Raw genomic sequence first — 20,754 nt, forward strand, 5'->3', positions numbered from 1 at the left:
CGGAAAATCTGGATCGGGCCCGATCCTCTTCGTGCCGCTCCGCCTGTCTTCCGCTCCGCTCCGCGGTGCGAGATCCGGCTTCGCCGCCATCACTATATGGGCGGCGGCGGCGGGGGCGGCGGGGCAAGATATAAGTAATAATAATAATAATAATAATAATAATAATAATAATAATAATAATAATTCTCTGTATGTCCCCCAACAACCCCATCCAGTTTTTACTCACAAAAAGCTGTTGTTCCCTTGATTTTGTGGGTGGCTTTATTCAAGCTGCTGGTAGCAGCAAACGAGATGTTTTCGCATGTACACACCCAGTGGGATCACTATAAGCTCTCTTTCCTTGCATGCTCAGGTGTGGAGGGGGATGTGAGGAAGGAAGTATGTGCATGAGCCATGAAATGTATGCATAGGTGCAACGAGAAGTCCCCCAGCCTATCTGGCCCTTGGTGCTGGAAGGTTGTGCACCCCAGGTTTAGGGAAAGCAGTCCAAGACATTCCTGAGGCCATAGCTAGACCTCAGGTTTATCCCTGGATCATCCCGGGGTCATCCCTGTTCATCTAAGGCCATAGCTAGACCTCAGGTTTATCCCTGGATCATCCAGGGGTTAAACCTTTTCATCTAGGTGACACACAGGGGATCCAGTGCTCAGGCAGGGGCGAACCCTGGATGATCCCAGGATAAACCATAGGTCTAGCTGTGGCCACAGTTCTTAAGACAACCATCTGTCAGGGATGCTTTAGCGTGGATTCCTGCATTGAGCAGGGGGTTGGACTCGATGGCCTTGTAGGCCCCTTCCAACTCTGCTATTCTATGATTCTATGAAGAGCCATGGTGGACCAGAACAAAGGTCCATCTAATTCAGCATTTTCTCCACACAGTGGCCAAGGAGCTGTACACATGAAACACACAAATACCCCAGCATCCGGTGTACATAGGCACATTGCTGCAGATATTGGCGGTATCATACAGCCATCAGAACTAGTAGCCATTGATAGCCCATATTCTCCATGAATGCTTCTGCACTGTTTCTGTGAGTTGGGATTACCATTTTGCATTGGTTTGGCTCTTGCCAACATGGTCAGTTCCAGAGAGTAATATTGGGTGACTGTTCATCCAGGCAGATGAACTTTGTGGTGATACAGGGCTATGATTTGTCCCCAGTGTTATTCAGCATATATATCGGGAGCAGTCATGAGTAGATTTGGAGCTCTGTTTTGGACTCCCCCTACTCTATTTCTCTTCAACATCTGAGCCAAGGGAGGTCATACATGTTTCAAACCAGTGCCTGGATGAAGAACTAAAACTGAATCCTGCTAATTTATTTATTACATTTCTATACCACCCAATAGCCGGAGCTCTCTGGGCAGTATTAGATATAGATCATATGAGAGGCGGTGTGGATTATTCTTTTTCAGAATGTTCTGTATGGAGTTACACTCCCTTTGAAGGAACAGGTCCATTGGGTGGGAGTGGTCCTGGATCAACAGACACTCATGACCAGCTCTGGTTGGGACAATATCTATGCTAGGGCTGTGCATGGACCGCCCCGCTCCGCTCCCGATCCGCAAATTGCGGACCAGGCCCGCGCCGCCCCGCCTCAATCTGCCTAGGGTCCTCTCTGCAACTCTGGGTCCGAATCGGAGCTCTGCAGCAGCGGGGTGTGGTGCCAGGTAAGGCCCCACTCCCTCCTCCTCCTTACCTGTGTCCGTCCTGGCTCATCGCCAGCTTCACTTGAGCCCGTGGCTCAACCAGGAACTGTAGGCCCTGCTTGCGGCCTACACTTCCTGGTTGAGCCACGGGCTCTAGTGAAGCTGCAGATGGGCCACGATGGATGCAGGTAAGACCCCCGCCCCCTTCCCCCTTACCTGGCTCTGCCACCATCCCCACATTGCAGCGGCAGGGCCAAGTAAATCCCCCTCCCTCCTCCCCCTTACCTGTGTCTGTCCACGGTCCCGCAGCTGCTTCTACTGAGCCCGAGGATTCAAACAGGAAGACGAGGCTGCTAGTCTTCCTGTCTGAGTCCTCGGGCTCAGTTGCAGCAGCCGCGGGACCGCAGACGGATGAAGGTAAGACCCCCCCTCCCCCTTGCCCCCTTTCCTGGCTCTGCCGCCATTGCCACATGGGTGGCGGCGGCAGCAGAAGGGCTGCGCAAACCCCCTTACTTTTTTTGCAGAGCTCCGGATCGAGGCGAAGGATCTGCCTTCACCTCCATCCGCTCTGCGATGCTCTGCTGCTCCCCCGATCCTCTTCGCCTCCACCTTAAGGGGAGGTGAAGCACCCCGATACGCTTCTGCTTCTCTGGTCCGAGGAGAAGCAGAGCATAGCCCTAATCTATGCCCATTCCTGGATAGGGGTAGTTCACTGTGGTTCATGAAGTGCTGACCTCATGACTAGACTATTGCATTCTCTATGGGGCTGGCCTGGGGCCTGGTGCAGAAGCTACACCAAAATGTAGCACCTACTGTGCTCTGTAGGGAACTCAGACATACTCACATTACACCTCTGTGAAAAGAACCACACAGTTGGCCTATTAGCTACTGAACCATGTTCAGTGAAATGTTGTTAACATACAAGGCCTTAAATAATTGTGGAGCAAGCGACTTAGTGGACAACCTTCCCCTGCTCACCCGTAAGTTCTTCAGAGGAGGCCTTGCTGATTGTTTTGTGACGAAGGGGATGGTAACATCTCAAAGGTGGGCCTTCTTCTGGCAACCCCTCCCCCATGCAATGAGGGAGGCAGAGAATGTGGTCCATTTTAAGCACTCCCTGAAAATGCACCAATTTAATCAGGCTTTTTGTGGCCTGTAATTCAATGAAAAGAATGATATTCCTATCTTCTACTACCCCGATGCTTGTAGCTGGCATTTATGACTATCAAGATGGACACTGATTTCAGAACTGAAAAGAATATGCTAAGAATCATATGCCATCTTTCACTTTCATCATGAGATGCTCCTTTTCATTCAGATGAGGCCTCAGTATAATGATGTAGCACTTGGGAAGAAAGATGCAGCCCAGGAGCCCAGCACTGGAGGCCAAGATAGAGAAGACCTGCACGGCGACCATGAATTTCCCCTTGGTGCTCAGGTAGGTGGGCACAAAGGACACCCAAACACTGCAAAAGACCAGCATGCTGAAGGTGATCAGCTTGGCTTCGTTGAAGGACCCAGGCAGCTTCCTGGCCAGGAAGGCCACCATGAAGCAGATGGCAGCCAGGAAGCCCATGTAGGCAAGGGCACTATAGAACATGTTGACAGACCCTTCATTGCATTGCAGGATGATCTGTCCAGGTTGGGAGTGCATGTCAGAGTCTGAGAATGGGGAATTGGTCCCCAACCAGATGGCGCAGATCACAACTTGAACACTAGAACAGGAAATGACCACAGAGTTGGCCAAACTCTTCCCCAGCCATTTCCTCACTTTATTTCCTGGCTGTGTGGCCAAGAAGGCCAGCACCACAGTGATTGTTTTGGCCAACAGAGAAGAAACAGCTACTGAGAAGATGATGCTGAAGGTCGTTTGTCGGAGGAGGCAGGTCACATGAATGGGCTGTCCAATGAACAGGAAGCAGGACAGAAAGGAAAGCAGGAGGGAGACGAGGAGGATGTAAGAGAGGTCCCGGTTGTTGGCTTTGACTATGGGAGTTTCTAGGAACTTAATGAAGATTCCTAAGACAAAGCCTGTCATTATGGTCAAGAATAAGGCAGAGGAAGCCAGGATGATCCCCAAATAGTCTCCATAGGACAAATAGTTTATAATCTTGGGGACGCATTGATCTCGATTCCTGTTTGGATGCTGATCTTCTGGACACATAGTGCAAAGGTCTACATCTGGAAAGAAAAAAGAGGGTCTTCAGCATTTATTTGTTATGAATGTTGAGATGCAAAGGATGGTGAACAGGTCAGTAACTGGCCAGTCATCTTCCCCAATCCTGTCCTTTTCTCTCACCAGTCCTATGTGCAGAGAGTTGCATCGGACTTTGGGGACAAAATCACTTGTCTCTTCAGCGAGTGTGACACTGCTGTTAGTGCAGCTCGAGTTGAGGTCTCCGAAGCCACCATCTGCCCGATTTTGTGGGATCAGTTTCAGTTATTGCGGCCTGATGATGTGGACAAGGTGCTTGCAACAATGCGACCAACCACTTGCCCTCTTGATCCCTGTCCCTCCTGGCTTATAAAAGCAAGCCAAGGGGGGTTGACTGGGTGGGTCCAGGGGGTGAAAAATGCTTCCCTTTGGAAGAGGTGGCACATTGCTATCCTTAAGGAGGCAGTGGTGTGACCACTCCTGAAGAATCCCACCCTAGACCCAATGGTACTAGATGTTTACCACTCTTTCACAAACAGCCCCTTCCTACGGTTGTGACAGAGCAACTGCAGGCATTCTTGAAGGATACTATCTAGACCCATTCCACTCTGGATTTCAATCTTGTTACGGGACTGAATCAGCCTTTGTTACACTGATGGATGACCTTTATCAAGAGAGGGACAGGCGGAGTTCAGTTCTGTTATTTCTGCTCACTCTCTGATCGGCTTTTGATACCATCGACCATAGTATCCTCTTGGATTGACTCCATGGGTTGGGCATTGGAGGCACTGTGCTACAATGGTTCTGGTCCTGCCTTCGGGGTCATTTTTAGAGAGCAACATTGGGTGATCATTCCTCAGCCCCTTGGCAGTAGAGCTATTGGGGTGTGTGTGCAGGGCACCATCTTGTCCCCAATGTTATTTAACATTTATATGAAGCTGCTGGGAGTGGTCATTAGGGGATTTGGAGCTAAATGCCTTCAATATGCTGATGATAGCAACTCTATCTCCCTGTGACAACTGAATCAGGTGAGGCTGTGAAGGTCCTGGACCGGTGCCTAAACTCAGTAATGGGCTATGATTCTATGGCTGCTATATGCGGAGTATTGGAAAAAAACACGTACCAACAATGGAAGAATGGCTCCTCAAGGTGATGGAATTGGCGGAGATGGTGAAATTAACGGCACTAGTACATGAAAGATCGATAGCCTCATATGTATTGGACTGGAAACCTCTTATCGAGTATATACAAGAACAGCAAAAGGATGATTTATTTGTTTGTGGGTTTTATATATAACTTGTACTTTTGCCTTTGAAATATATATATATATACACACTAGCTTGTTGTTATGAAATTCGTACCTGGCAATTTAGAAACAACGAATGTTTGCCGTCTGACATGAAGATGGCTTTAAATGAAATATAGCCTTATGTATTGTGTTTATTTTAGTAGATGTATGTGTGGTGTAGTAGTTTGTAAAGTTTGTAGTGGGTTGGTTTTTTTTGGGGGGGGGACCTTTCCTTATGTGTCTGTTTTTTGTGGAAAATAAATAAAAGTATTAATTGGGGGGGGGGAAGAGTTGCCCACTGCTGATGAATGAACATTGGTGATGAGAGGGATGAATTAATTCTTCTCCATGGGATGCCTGATGTGGAGCATGGGATCTGGAATGCCTTTTCTAGTTCTTTCCATTACAAACCTGATTGTCCTGGTCCTGCATTGCCTTATGAAGTATCTGGGCCTCACTGCTGGAAACTTCTTGGGCCTGTTCATTGCTCACATCTGTATGTAGCAGGATTCATTGGATGATGAAAAATATCTTCATCTAGCAGTCCGGCTCCATGCTTCGTAAAGCAACTCAGGACCAGGACAATGTGGGAGAACCTTTGTTGAATATAGATATGGGTGTATGGAACCACAGTCATACACACACAGGGTGACCATATGGAAAGGAGGACAGCGCTCCTGTACCTTTAAGAGTTGCACAGAAAAGGGAATTTCAGCAGGTGTCGTTTGCATGCATGGAGCCCTGCCCTCTTTTTTACCTGGTCATGCTAGGCTTTCTTTTAAATCAAAGTTGTCCATAGAAAAGAGAGGACCTAGTCCTATTCTGTACAGACATTCCATTCTGCTGGAGTCACTTGCCTTCCTCGTTCGAAATGGTCCCTTCCGGGCAGGGAGCACAGTCATAGCAGCAACGGAGCTGTCCTTCCTGGATCACCTTGACGTAGCCGGGTCTGCAGCTCCTGCTACATCTGGAATGAGGCACTGTCTAATCATAAAGAGAGAGGACCAAGAGTTGATTGATGCTAAGAAGAGTTTCCCAGCCATGTCAAATAGTAGCTCTGGAAAGGAGGTGATTTTCATCAGGTTTGTGGACCAGAAGAAAATTGTGAACTCCTTCGCTTTGCACCACAATCCCAATCCTGACCACACTTTATTATATGTGTAGAATTAAACACAGGAACCTTGATTTATTATCAATTTATTATTATTTCTGGTTCATTAGTGAATCTGTAAGAGCCTCAATTAAAATCAATGGTTCCATGGTTGTTGTGTGTATATATATATTCATACTAAACAAATTCTTACAATGTAAAATATATTGAAGAGAATACAATGGTAAAAGTGTCTTTAGACACCTTGTTAAACCAGCCGGGCCATAAAATAACATCCTGGTCAATGGTGAATGAGATGTCTGAAGTCCCCTGTCTCTCTAGACTCCCAACTTTCTTCTCAAAAACAGAACTATTGGGGAATTTTGCAAAGTACAAGATGTCAAAGTCAGCTGCAAGTTCTCCGTTCTCATCCAAATACACTCTGTCCATGGAGTTATTGTAAAACTGGAAATTTCCCAGGAAATGATGAAGCTGTAATAGCAGAGGAAACACCAGCATTTAGATGTTTATTTATTTATTTATTTATTGCATTTTTATATCACCCAACAGCCAAAGCTCCCTGATGATTTCCACCCTGTCCAAGGACTCATGGTTGGTGGACATGCCTCTTAAACAGAGTGCCCCTATGGAAAGGAGGACAGGGCTCCTGTATCTTTAACAGTTGTATTGAAAAGGGAATTTCAGCAGGTGTCATTTGTATATATTAGGGGTGTGCACGGACCCCCCAATCCTCTTTGCACCCGATCTACAAATTGCAGATCGGGCCCGCTCCGCCCCATCTCGCTCCGCCTAGGAGCCACTCCGCTCCGCTGCGGAGCTCCAGCTCCGAATGGGAGCTCCGCAGTGGTGGGGAGTGGTGCCAGGTAAGGCTTCCCTCCCTCCTCCCCCTTACCTGTGTCTGTCCCGGCCCATCCCAGCTTCACTAGAGCCCGCGGCTCAACCAGGAATTGTAGGTCCCGATTGTGGCCTACACTTCCTGGTTGATCTGCGGGCTCTAGTGAAGCTGGGATGGACCGGGATGGACAGAGGTAAGACCCCCTCCCCTTTGCCCCCTTACCTGGTTCTGCCACCATCGCTGCATGGGCAGTGGCAGTGGCAGGGCCAGGTAACCCCCTCCCTCCTCTCCCTTACCTGCATCCGCGGGACCGTGGACGGATGCAGGTAAGACCCCCCTCCCCCTTGCCCCCTTACTTGGCTCTGCTGCCGTCGCCGCATGGGCAGCAGCGACAGCAGCAGGGCCAAGTAAACCCCCCTTACCCTTTTTGCGGAGCTCCAGATTGAGGTGAAAGATCCGCCTTCACCTTGATCTGCTCTGCAATGCTCCGCGGCACCCCCAATCTTCTTTGCCTCCACCTTAACGGGAGGCGAAGCCCCCAATCTGCTCCTGCTTCTCCGGTCCGAGGAGAAGCGGAGCACATCCCTAGTATATATGGGGAACCTGGTGAAATTCCCTCTTCATCACAACAGTTAAGGCTGCAGGTGCCCTGCCCTCTTTTAAATCTGGTCACTCTAGTATAGCTTCTGCACTTCAACTGTTGTGTTGAACAGGGAATTTCACCAGGTTCTCCATAAATACAAATCACAGCTGCTGAAATCCCCCTTTCTATTCAACTTTTAAAGATACAGGAGCCCTGTCCTCCTTTTCATAGGGACACCCTAAAACAACAACAACGTATACACAGGGGAAAAAAATAGAATAAAAAAGACTCGATCCTTGCTAGTTTCAGTTTAGGCTCAGGTCTTAGACCCTAGAGAGCAATCCATTAACTAAAGCAAGTTTAAGAATTCAACTTATCCCTTGCTTTTTATTTAAAAACAAGAACAACCAACGAACCCAAACACAAAGAGAAAGAACACGTCTCAGCCACAGTGACAAAGCATAGGACACACACGAGTTAAACCACTGGGTGAGGTTAGCAGCAGGGCGAGGAAGCCAGGTTGGTAAATTCTTTCCTTTCCTACTCACAGTAAGTAACTTTAGATTAAAACCAACCAACAAACACTAAGCTCTAAATAAACTCCCTACCTTCTCGCAGTAACAAACTCCTAATAAACAAACTGTGTAAGAGCACTAATAACAATAAAAACCAGTTATGAGGGCAGAATGCCAGCAGGGGTGTGGGAGCTTCCCAGTGTATTGCACTGAGTGCCACATGGATGATTATCTCCCTGCTGGACAGAAGTCATGGGTGTGTGCTTGGTGTAATGAGCTCCTGGCTCACAGGGAACAAGTTCGTCCCCTTGAGGCCAAGGTTGCTGACCTGGGGAAGCTAAGAGAGACAGAGAGGTTGATAGATGAGACCTTCAGGGACCCAACCTCAATGTCCTACTCCAGTGGTAACAGCTCCTCTGCAGTCACGGAGAATGAGGGTCTAGAGGAAGGAGGACGTCACACTGAGGAAGAGGGAAACGATCCCTCAGAAGGGACCCATTTCTCAGGAGACATTCAAATATCCTCTTGCACTGAAGGTGTGCATCTAGAGGGAGGGGGGCTTGTGGTAGTGGGAGATTCAATCATTAGACACCTAGACAGCTCGGTTTGTGACGTGTGTATAGACTGCCTGATAAATTGTGTGAAGGTTGCGGATATCACGCGCCATCTAGATAGCATAGTAGACAGTGCTGGGGTGGAGTCAGTTGTCGTGGTCCATGTTGGTACCAACAATGTGGGGGAATGTAGTCATGAGGTCCTGGAAGCCAAATTTAGGTTGCTAGGCAGGAGGTTGAAATCCAAGACCACCAAGGTAGCCTTCTCTGAAATGCTACCAGTTCCACATGCAGGGCCAGCTAGACGAGCACAGCTGAGAAGTCTCAATGTGTGGATGAGATGATGGTGGCAGTGGTGACTGTTAGAGCAGTACAACAATGGAACCAGTTACCTAGGGAGGTTGTGGGCTCTCCCACACTAGAGGCCTTCAAGAGGCAGCTGGACAACCAGTTCCTTTAGGGTGGATTCCTGCATTGAGCAGGGGGTTGGACTCGATGGCCTTGTAGGCCCCTTCCAACTCTGTTATTCTATGATTCTATGATTTAGTTGAACAAAGCAAGGCAGTTGCCTATTGTCAAAATGTTCAGTTTCTTGCTATGCCTGGCAGGCTTTTCCCAAAACCCCTCCTTCAGGGAGAGTCTTTAAATTATAATCTCCAGTGAGTGGCATCCCACCTCCTCTCAATAATTCCTCCTTGACTCTGTGGCAGACTCTGGGATCTGATGCTCCTTCCACGTTTGACAAAGACTGAATTCCCAGGCAAGGGGAGGATGATGTCCATGTCTGGGCATCCTATCTGATAAGCTCTTGGGAAGATTATTCCTTGACTCTGAAAGGGTCTTGGAAAATTCCCACCGCTGCTGCTGCTGCTGCTGCTGCTGCTGCTTCTTCTTCTTCTTCTTCTTCTTCTTCTTCTTCTTCTTCTTCTTCTTCTTCTTCTTCTTCTTCTTCTTCTTCCTTTAAGTCTGATTCTGGATACACACCAGGGAAAATGCACCTGATTCTGATAGTGGCCTCCAGAGCACAACCAAATCAGGAGGAAGGAGGCATGAGACAAAGCCAGTGAAAGGCCTGACCAAGGAATTCTTTAGAAACTTGAGACTTGAAGGTCAGTGTGGCTTTGTGGGGGGTAGACAAATGCCTAATTTGGTTGGAAGAGTTTTAAATATGGTACAAGAGGTTAAAAAAATGGGAACAAAAGCAGGGATAATAGCGTTGGATATATTTAAGGCATTTGATTGTGTGAGTTGACAAGCACTAAAGAGGATAATAGAAAAAATGGGGTTTGGAAATAGATTTAAAGGTATAATTGAGCAATTATACTCACAAAATACAGCTTCAGAGGTGATAAATGATGGAGTTACAGAAAAGATACAATTGGCTCGAGGGACCAGACAAGGATGCCCACTCTCACCGATCCTATTTGTATTGGTTATAAAACTATTGGCAAATGTGATAAGAGAAGACAATATTATAGAGGGAGTAGGTTGTAATAATAATAAAATAATAAAAATAAATATGTTTGCAGATTATACATTATTGATAATTAAGAATCAATGTCTAAATGCAATTCACAATAGAGTCACATTTGAAGAAAGAAGAAATACCTGCCGAGGCTCAACCCTTTCTCCTTCCATTCTTCCTCTGTGAAGCAGCATTTTCCGCTTGGATCTGGAAGAGTGGGCAGCATTTAAGGTCTGAGCTATTGCTCGGAGAGTGTGGTATATGTTGTAGGTGTCTTGGAACACACTTTTCTCAAGGAGATGCTGTGGCAAACCTTCCAGGTTCTCTTTCACTCTGCATTGATTCTGGCCTTTCACAGATAATGTGTATTTTGAATATTGACAATGAAGTCCATTTCTCCTCCCTGGACCAAAAGCAAGAAAAGTTGAAGATGGCATATTATGACGTTGCGGGTTCCTTTTGGTCCGGATGAAAAAAGATAAATAACCATGGATGTGATCTTGGATACGATGGTACGTTAATGTCTCCGTCAAGCTGGAGTACGGTAAAGCTACTGTGACCCAAATTTTTCCAGAAATTGGTTTCCAGACTTGGTTAACTATAAATTTTAGAATCATCACATCCTCCGCAAACTGAGTTGCCCCGTAGTAAAGAATTACATTGACTCCTTGAATGGAAAGTGAAGACTTCCATACCTGCCTTGCAGAGACATCTCTATATGCAGTCTGATGGGAAGTGGTTTTTGAGAATGTAACACAAATGCCATTTCTGATGAGCTCAGGTGTGATGGTCTTTATGAACCTTTCTCCATGGTCATTGTCTGGAGCAAAAAGACCGATCCACGTCCATTTGAAATGCAGGAGCAGTTTGACAATCCCCAGGTAGGAGGGTTCTTCTTCTGGGACCATCCGATAGAGAAAAGGGAATGTGGTTTTGTCAAGAACATGATTAACAGGAGCATAACTGACCTTGTAAGGACAGGAAGAGATGGAAGATTTGTTTTGTGTTCAGGACAAAAAAGATACATTATCAATTAACTGAACAATGTTTGGAATTATCACATTAATGGGAGGGGCCCGATCCAGCATGTCTAGCTTACCAGAAGCAGATGGGGTGGTGGTAAAACCTTTAAATCCAGTATCTAAAACTACACAAATTCCTACAGTGTTACTCAGAATTTCACTTCTTTGCACAGGAGTGAAGAGTAACTGTCCACATATATCAGAGAAATAATTGGATATAATCAGACAAACCCTTACTGCTAATATTCCATGAACCCAGACTCCATACCATCATACTCACAGGATTCTTCTGAGGCTCCAGAATTAATGGGTCAGAGAAATGACTTAGTAATGAAACTTCTCCAGGCTGCAGTATTCCAGAAGGATTCAAGGACTGCATCCAGAGGAGGTTGTATTGCCAACCTTAGGCTATGTTGCTTTTGGCCATGAAAACCCTAGCATGCCAGAAACCACAACCCCTATTATGCTGGCCTGTGTTTGTTAAAATAGACAAGGCCCATTCAAAAAACAAATTGGAGGCAGGACCAACAAACTTAAAGAAAGCCAAACTTAAGGCTCAGTCTTCAACTGCTGCTTGTTGGTGTCAGGGATTGCAATCAAGCTGAGCACGGAGGCTTTCAGAAGGATAAGCAAGCGGAGCGAGCCAAGGCTTTGCTGATGTTAAGTATGCATAACAGTCAATTGCTTTACATAGATCGCTTGGATGCGTCAAATGTTATTTGGACCAAACTAAGAAGTGTCTACGTGAGAGAGACAGCTGCTAATAGGATTACATTGACGAGGGAACTCTATTGGACGCGGATGGCTGAGAATGGAAGCATGTCTAAACATCTGCAAGTATTGAGAGAATGTTTTGGCCAGCTGTTAGCATCAGAGATGCGAATGTCTAGGAGAATATGTGCTATGTAATTCTGTTGAGTTTACCTCCCTCTTATGATACCTCCTAACAGTTTTTTCCATGCTCAGCTTGATTGCAATCCCTGACAAGGTTATGGGCCCAGGTTGCTGATACCTAGGTTGCTGAAACCAATTTGCAGACACCCAATGTGCTGGAGCCAGTGTGCAGTGAGCAGGAATGCTGAGAGAAACTCGAACTGCTGAGACGCAGGACTGCTGAGAGACCAGGAAACGGTGCAGAGGTCTGCGGTTTTCCAGTGAATGGTTTTCTGTCTGCAGTTACCTGATTGTAGTTTGTGAGTTTGTATTTGCCCAGGACGTGTCTGTGTGACTGGAAGGAATAAAAACAAAATAGCACCAGTGTGACTTGCCGTGGAAGCTGACTCAGTGCCCAGAAGTGACTGTGTGTCGCTGGAGTGGTTGAGAAGTCAGAACGGAGGTCTGTATGCTAAGCTGAGGTGAAGTGTGCTAACTCTGATGCCGAGTCTGAAAGTGAGCAGCCGAGCATGGAAGAGTTAAGCAGGAAGGACATCAAGATGGTTCAATACCAGATGAATAAGAACGTGCCTATGAAAATGCTAACAGATTCCAACTACCTCTCTTGGTCTTTTAAGATGGAAATGGCTCTTAAAAGAGATAATTTGTGGAATGCAGTAGCTAATCCACGGCCCGGAGGGATGCACAGAGATGAGCAAGCCGAGTGGGATAAGCAAGCAGAGCGAGCCAAGGCTTTGCTGGTGTTAAGTACGCATAACAGTCAATTGCTTTACATAGATTGCTCGGGTGCACCAAATGTTATTTAGACCAAACTAAGAAGTGTCTATGTGAGAGAGACAGCCACTAATAGGATTACATTGACGAGGCAATTCTATTGGATGAAGATGGCTGAGAACGGAAGCATGTCTAAACATCTGCAAGTATTGAGAGAATGTTTTGGCCAGCTGTTCGCATCGGGGATGTGAATGTCTGAGGAGAATATGTGCTATGTAATTCTGTCGAGTTTACCTTGTTGGATCCTGGAATGGATCCTGGTTATGTTTCCAGGGATTTACTAATTGCTGAGGAGCTGGAGGAATCAGAAGACTCAGCAGAAAACTTAAAGGTCAACGTTGCACCTGGACATTGATGTCATGATTGAATAATTGGTGACTTGATTGTTTCAATTAAGGGATTGCAAGCAGTTGCATCACTGTACAGTTAGCCTATAAAAAGGATTGTATTCCCATGTACATGTAACTCATTCTATCAGAAATGCTCAGAGATCAGAGATGATCAGAGATCAGAACTCACTCCATCTATGTATCAGAGCTGTATTGACTGACCGTATGTAAGTATTTGTATTTGTGATTGCCATAACTAAATTATATTTTTATATGCCAGTAAAGGTTTGTTTAAACCTACTGAAAGTCTCAGTCTTAATCTGTGTCTGTGCTGACTTTGCTGGAAACCGCTGCAAAAACTCTGCTATATGGTTATTGGCCAGAAGCCCAGTCTGGCAATAACTAAAATAAGGTTGTAAATATTAGACCATCACATCCCAACATACCTCCCTCTTATGACGTATTAGTAACTACTCTGGAAAATACTCCTGTGGGAGAAATGACGACAAATTATGTCTGTGGTCGTTTGATCGGTGAGGAGAAAAAACGGCTTGAGAGGGCTGCTGAAGTCCAGGAGCAAAAGCCGGCCGGAGTGGAGAAAAATGTGTTGCTGAAATATGAGAAGGCAGAGAGTGTTGCTTATGTTAATAGCAAGAGGAGAGAGAGGAGGAAGAAGATTAAATGTTTTCAGTGCCAGAAGACGGGTCATGTGATCAAGGACTGCCGAGTGAACCTGAAACCTAACACTGCTTGTGTTGAAGTAACTGCTTGTGTTGAAGTTTAGCTGCTGTGAACATTCCTCTAAGTTTGAGAAGGAAGGGGGCGCTAGATCTCTGAAGTTGAAGTTTGTGGGGTACCAGGGCACTAATTGGAGATTTTTACAAAGTCCATATTTTTGAGACTACCGGAGCTGAAGCAGTTCTTGAAAAGATTGCATCAGGCTAGGCATTGCATCAGCCAGTGTCAAAGGTTAATTGACAGCTGTGATGTGGTGTGATTGACTCATGTGATCTGCTGTATCTGTATTTAAAGAGTGTCTGTACATTAAGTTTTTCTCTCCTGTGTGATGCATTTCTGAACGTGTTACGTTTCGTGAGTATATCTGTATGTGATTGTCCTGAACCTATCTACCTCAAAGTAAAGCTATATTCGTGTTGCTATATTTGCTGCTGTGTTTATTCCTGATCCTGTGGTGTATTCTCAATTCTGCTGCACAGTCGGGTGCAACAATCTAGGAACTCAGCTAAAACTCTGTTTACAACATTACTTTGCTTTCAACTGAGCTATTTGTTCCAGAGAGGAGAAGCCAGTTCCTCTTAACAGTTTTTTCCCATGCTCAGCTTGATTGCAATCCCTGACAGTTGGAGCTACATAAAGACAACCTGTCTGGCTTCAAACCCCACTTGGAACTTTCCATGGGATTTCTCTTTCCCCATCTTGCTTCTCTGTGAAGTCCATCCTGCCTGGACAACTCCTAAAGAGATGACCTATAGTAGAACCCCCAAAACCAGGGTCATGAAGATCTTACTCAATGGATGGTCATGAAGCTCTTTCCTCAACTGAGGCAGAGCAGCTCTCTGACATTACCCATGGCCTCAAGTTCTACAGAAGCAGAATCTGAAGGGCTAATATTGTCCTGAGATGCACTTTCACTCCTTCCAATACACATTTTATTTCTGAGGGATATTGTGGTTGAGGTTTAATTATTTTTAAAATTGCTAAAAATCAGGGCATGATCTGATTTGATTCAAAGTCAATTTGCATAAGGTCCTATCTGGAAGCTATCATGGTGTCCAGTTACAAGTGTGTATCTTGAAAAATGACGGAGATAAATGCATTTCTGTAAATAGGGATTTTTTTAAAAAAAATTCCCCCAAAATCAGAGGGTGATCCCATTTCCTTCAAAGTGGCCATGCCTAAGGTCCTATGTGGAAGCTATCATGGTGCCCAGTTACATAGGACACGGAATAACGGGCTCAAGTTAAAGGAAGCCAGATTCCAGCTGGACATCAGGAAAAACTTCCTGTCTGCTAGAGCAGTATGACAATGGAATCAGTGACCTAGGGAGGTTGCGGGCTTTCCCGCACTAGAGGCCTTCAAGAGGCAGCTGGACAAGCATCTGTCAGGGATGCTTTAGGGTAGATTCCTGCATTGAGCAGGGGGTTGGACTCGATGGCCTTGTAGGCCCCTTCCAACTCTGCTGTTCTATGATTCTATGTGTATATCTTGAAAAATGACAGAGATAAATGCATTTCTGTAAATGGCAGGGAAATCTTTTAACAATCCCCAAATATCAGGGTATGATCCTATTTCTTTCAAAGTGGCCTTGACTAAGGATGTATTTAGAAGCTATCATGGTGCCCATTTTCATGTTTCTATCTAGAAAACTAAAAAAGTTACTGGTGTTTTACATTTCCAATGTAAGTCTATGGGGGGAGCTCTGGATTCAGATCAGGACCGGATTGATCCGAAGCGGTTTGGACCCAACCCAGAAGGTCCAGATCAGGATCCAGAGTGGATTGCGGAGTCCCTGCACAGCCCTTCTTCTTTTTCAGTGCTCTTCAACATTTTTATTAATAATTTGGATGAGGAGGTGCAGGGAACGCTGATCAAATTTGCAGATGAACCAAAATTGGGTGGGATAGTTAATACCCTGGAATAGGGTGACCATATTTGGGAAACCAAAAAAGAGGACACCTAGTGTGTGTGTGGGGAAGCAGCTTTCTGAGTCCTGCAAAAAGTACGTTATTCCCCCACCACCTTAAAGAACCCGATTGGAGTGGAGGAGGGGAAAGGATTTCATTCTGCACCACCACCATCCACTTCAATTGGGGCCTTTTCTATAATGTCCATGAATGACCCACTTTCCCCTTTAAGACCTCAATTGGAGCTTGGGGTGGGTGAATGATGTGCCTCAAGAAAGCATGTCATTCACTCCTGCCATGCTAATGGCAGCCTTAAAGGGGAAGGTGTGTCATTCCAGGACATTATTGAAAATTATAGAAAATCCCCCCTGACACTATGGAAAGAACAAAAACCAGGACAAATCCGGGAAAATCCTGACAGTTGGTCACCCTACCCTGGAAGACAGAAACAAACTTCAAAGTGATCTTGATAGGCTGGAGTGCTGGGCTGAAAACAACAGAATGACCTTTAATAGGGATAAATGCCAAGTTCTACATCTAGGAAATAGAAACCAAAGGAACAGTTACAAGATGGGGGTACTTGGCTCAGCAATACTACAAACAAGAAGGATCTTGGAATTGTTGCAGATCGCAAGCTGAATATGAGCCAACAGTGCGATATGGCTGCAAGAAAGGCAAATGCTATTTTGGGCTGCATTAATAGAAGTATAGCTTCCAAATCACGTGAGGTACTACTGGTTCCTCTCTTTTCGGCCCTGGTTAGGCCTCATCTAGAGTATTGCGTCCAGTTCTGGGCTACACAATTCAAGAAGGACGCAGACAAGATGGAGCATGTTCAGAGGAGGGCAACCAGGATGACCAGGGGTCTGGAAACAAAGCTCTATGAAGAGAGACTGAAAGAACTGGGCATGTTTAGCCTGGAGAAGAGAAGATTGAGGGGAGACATGATAGCACTCTTCAAATACTTAAAAGTTTGTCACACAGAGGAGGGCCAGGATCTCTTCTCGATCCTCCCGGAGTGCAGGACACGGAATTACGGGCTAAAGTTAAAGGAAGCCAGATTTCAGCTGGACATCAGAAAAACCTCCTGACTGTTAGAGCAGTACGACAATGGAATCAGTTACCTAGGGAGGCTGTGGGCTCTCCCACACTAGAGGCATCCAAGAGGCAGCTGGACAATCATCTGTCAGGAATGCTTTAGGTTGGATTCCTGCATTGAGCAGGGGGTTGGACTCGATGGCCTTGTAGGTCCCTTCCAACTCTGCTGTTCTATGATTCTCTTTCCATGGGCCTGAACCCCAAACCCTCATACTCAGATGATTCTTCTGACCCCTTTTCATTAGATGAAGAGGATCCAGACTAAATAGGACAGGGAAAGGACTCTGTCACAAAATGTCTCCAGGACATAGTACTCCAGAAGGATTCAAGGACTGCATCCAGATTAGGTTGTATCACCACAGTTAGACTCTGATGACATTTTATTGAGGGGGCTGACTCACTCCCACATCATAACTTGGTCATGAAGACTCTAGCATGCCAGACTCACTCCTACATCATGACTGCCTGAGTTCATGAAAACAGACAAGGCCCCTTTGAAAAGCAAAGTCGTGGTCATTATGTAGGCAGGAACAACCATCCCCCCAAAAGTCTAACTACTACTTTAGGCTCAGACTTTATCCGCTGCGTGTTGGAGCTACGTAACCAGCTCTTGACCAGGAACCCAAAAGCAGGACATGGCGCAACAGCATACTCCCACCCATGTTCCCCAGCAGCTGCTGCTTATAGACTTACTGCCTCTGATATTAGAGGTAGCACACAACTATTAGGGCTAGTAGCCATTGATAGCCTCCCCTCCAGGATTTATACAACACCCTTTTGAATCCATCCAAATTAATGGCCATCCCAATAGCCCCCTCACTTCCGAGATCGAACATTATTATTGCAAGACAATCCCATATAACAGGGTTGAGCAGAAAGTAGATTGGGTTCTATGGGTAGATTTCTGGGTGATTTGTAGGAGATCAGTAATGGTTTCTCACTCTCCTGTTCCCTAACAACAATAATAACAACAACAACAACAGCAACAACAAATCCTTTCCTCCTTAAATTGGGTTGCTGAAAAACTATGCTTGAGGGAAAGCCAGAACTCAATTTGAGTTTGAATGGATTTGTATTTGGTCCTGATACTAGAATTCTGGGATTGGCACATGCTCAAAGGCCCACGAGCCAGCTACTTGGAGAATCCAGGTATTGAATCTGGAACCTTCTAAATGCAAAACAGATGCTCTACCACTGAGCCACAGCCCCTCAAGGAAAGGTTTTTGGATGATCAGGTTCTAATAAAAAGTAAATTAGATCCTGCATAGCTTATGTCAGCACATGTACCTTCCAAGGCCATGCAGGAGGCTGCATTTCTATCTCTCTGGGGTAGAACTTCAGCCTATGACTCATGTCATAAGTCAGCACATCTGCCTTCCAAGGCCATGTAGAGGCTGCATTTCTATCACCCTGGGATAGAACTTGAGTGCTCACCTCATGACCTACCAGGGGCCTTAGCTAGACTTAAGGTTTATCCTGGGATCATCCTGGGATCATCCCTGCCTGCTCCCAGGATGTCCTGTGTGTCATTTACATGAACAGGGATGACCCCGGGATGATCCCGGGATAAACCTTAGGTAAGGTGACCATATGAAAAGGAGGACAGGGCTCCTGTATCTTTAACAGTTGTATTGAAAAGGGAATTTCAGCAGATGTCATTTGTATATATGGAGAACCTGGTGAAATTCCATCTTCATCACAACAGTTAAACGTGCAGGAGCTATACTAGAGTGACCAGATTTAAAAGAGGGCAGGGCACCTTCAGCTTTAACTGTGGTGATGAAGAGGAAATTTCACCAGGTTCCCCATACAGACAAATAGTACCTGCTGAAATTCCCTTTTCAATTCAGCTGTTAAAAATACAGGAGCCCTATCCTCCTTTTCATACGGTCACCCTACCGTATGAAAGGCCCTAGCGTTCTTGGTTCAACGTCTCCTTTTGTGGAACCATCCTTCCCACTGCAGAACCACCACCACTTCTCTGGAGGATCCCAACCATGCCTTGCAAACCAGTGGAATATGGGACTGATGCCCATTGCTGGAATGGAACTTCTTCCTTCTCTGTATGAGCGAAAGCATTTTCTCTAGCCAAACAGTGATACTTTGCAGGACTGCCTGTGTTTGTGCATTCTTACCTGAGGGATTTTGTAGAGGCTCAACATAGTTGAAATGTGGATGGAGGTATCTGAGTCAGCCCCTTCGATAAAAAGCGGCACCTTGTTCTGTCGTCCGCACTTGTAGTTCGGAACATTTGCCGGCCCAGGAGAGAGCAGATCTACCACGGCATCGTAAGTCATTCTGGCATCGAAATAGTTGTCCTTGACATTGTAGCCCAGGGTGATGTTGGGTAGCAGGCTGGGATTCCGATTGATCTCATCAATGGTGATCAGGAAGGACAGGAGGTTCCAGTATGAACTGGGCCTTCGTCTCCTGCCGCAAGAGGTGCATTATAATGTCATTCTCTATGCAATCAAAGATGTCAAATTCTAAAGACCCTTTTCGAAGCAATATAAGATTTAAGAGTCAGCACAGATCTACTGAGGAAAACAGGTGTTCCTCACATAATGGCTTTTGGGTGATGAATTTCTTAAGGAAAGAAAATGCATCTCCTCCACAAGCTGAATTTCAGAATTTGAAATTTAAATTTGAAATGATATGTGAAACTATTGCTTGCTTAACAAAATACAACTTAATAATTGTCGTATGCAGTATTTTAGTAAGACATAAAGTAGAATTCGAAATACGTTGGCATTTTGTGTTCTGGCAACGAAGAAAGGACAATCTTATTTATTTATTCATTTAAAACATTTCTATCCCACCCTATATCAATAAGGTGTCAGGGCGGTGTACAGATAAAAGCATACAGTATAAAACAGTAAATATGCACAGCTAAAAACAAATTAAACTTAGATACACTGCCTGCTTTTTTAAAGCTGAAATTCAGAACAGTTCCTCTTTGGTTAGAGTTATACCATAAACCTCTGATTATTATATCAAATGTTACTTTAAAATGAACCTCATCCGCTTCTGTCTGTGAAATGACTATATGGTTAAAGGTCACCCAAAGAAAGAGATAAACCACATTCTACAATTAGAAAAGGTATTAAGTAGACGTTTCTATAGCAGATGGTTTTCCAGGGTTGTAAAAGTGGGTGCATGCATGTTTATCTATCCCCAACGTCTTTGTCCAAGCGCAAAACCCAATCTAAATTGGGACAGCAATTTACCAAGAACAAGTTGCAGAAAACAAGGAGTGTACAAAGTCAAAGTTGGGCTTGAAATCCATAATTACTTACGGAGAAAAAATCACTTTGGGAGGATTGGAGAACCAGATTCGTTCAAACATTGGGCGCACTACAGATATAACACCAGTAATGAGGTGGCCTCCTGGCTTGTAAAAATTCAGCGCATCTGGCTCATCCCTTGTCAAGGTCAGTGAGCATTTCGCCTTGAGGACCCCAGAGGCTGGATGGGGGAGCAGCAACAGCAGCAATATCATCATCATTCTGGGTCTGCCTGCTATGATTGCTGCAGTTGCAATTGCTGCCTTCATCGGAAGAAGCCCAAAGTCCCTTAAAGACCAAGGCTGCAGTGACTCTGTAAACACAGGAAAGACACCACACCTCATTGCTTCATTGTCTCTGTGTGCCCTAAATCTCAGCAGAAGTTCTCAGTGGTAATTGTGCACACAAGTCCTTTCATTCTTGTTTCAAGAAGTTGCACCACACTGCTTTCAATTCTGATGTTTATGCTATGGATCTGAAAGGACCATCTTTAAGGGGAGAATCCCTTGAGTTTTGGCAAGAAGAAGAAGAAATAACCACTATGATTTGGAT

At 45.4% G+C, this 20,754-nt stretch overlaps 1 protein-coding gene across 1 annotated transcript; it reads right to left on the bottom strand.

Moving 5' to 3' along the window:
- Positions 1 to 2,920: 2,920 nt before the first annotated feature.
- LOC134395796 (vomeronasal type-2 receptor 26-like) lies at positions 2,921 to 20,204 on the bottom strand. Its single transcript, XM_063121956.1, has 4 exons — positions 20,146 to 20,204; positions 19,054 to 19,348; positions 5,951 to 6,077; positions 2,921 to 3,834 (listed from the first exon to the last, which is right to left on the bottom strand). Exons 1-4 carry the CDS (start codon positions 20,202 to 20,204, stop codon positions 2,921 to 2,923), a joined length of 1,395 nt encoding a protein of 464 aa, XP_062978026.1.
- Between the last annotated feature and the right edge of the window lie 550 nt (positions 20,205 to 20,754).

Source organism: Elgaria multicarinata, chromosome 3 (assembly GCF_023053635.1).
Source record: "Elgaria multicarinata webbii isolate HBS135686 ecotype San Diego chromosome 3, rElgMul1.1.pri, whole genome shotgun sequence".
Taxonomy (NCBI): domain Eukaryota; kingdom Metazoa; phylum Chordata; class Lepidosauria; order Squamata; family Anguidae; genus Elgaria; species Elgaria multicarinata.

What these genes read in the sequence shown, in the direction of transcription:
- LOC134395796 (XM_063121956.1), bottom strand. Translation starts at nt 20,204, where the DNA reads ATGGATTTCAAGCCCAACTTTGACTTTGTACACTCCTTGTTTTCTGCA. An exon ending in GCCTCTACAAAATCCCTCAG is followed by an intron (nt 6,078 to 19,053) that starts GTAAGAATGCAC and finishes CTTTATGATTAG; the next exon opens with ACAGTGCCTCATTCCAGATG. An exon ending in GACCATTTCGAACGAGGAAG is followed by an intron (nt 3,835 to 5,950) that starts GCAAGTGACTCC and finishes CTTTTTTCTTTC; the next exon opens with CAGATGTAGACCTTTGCACT.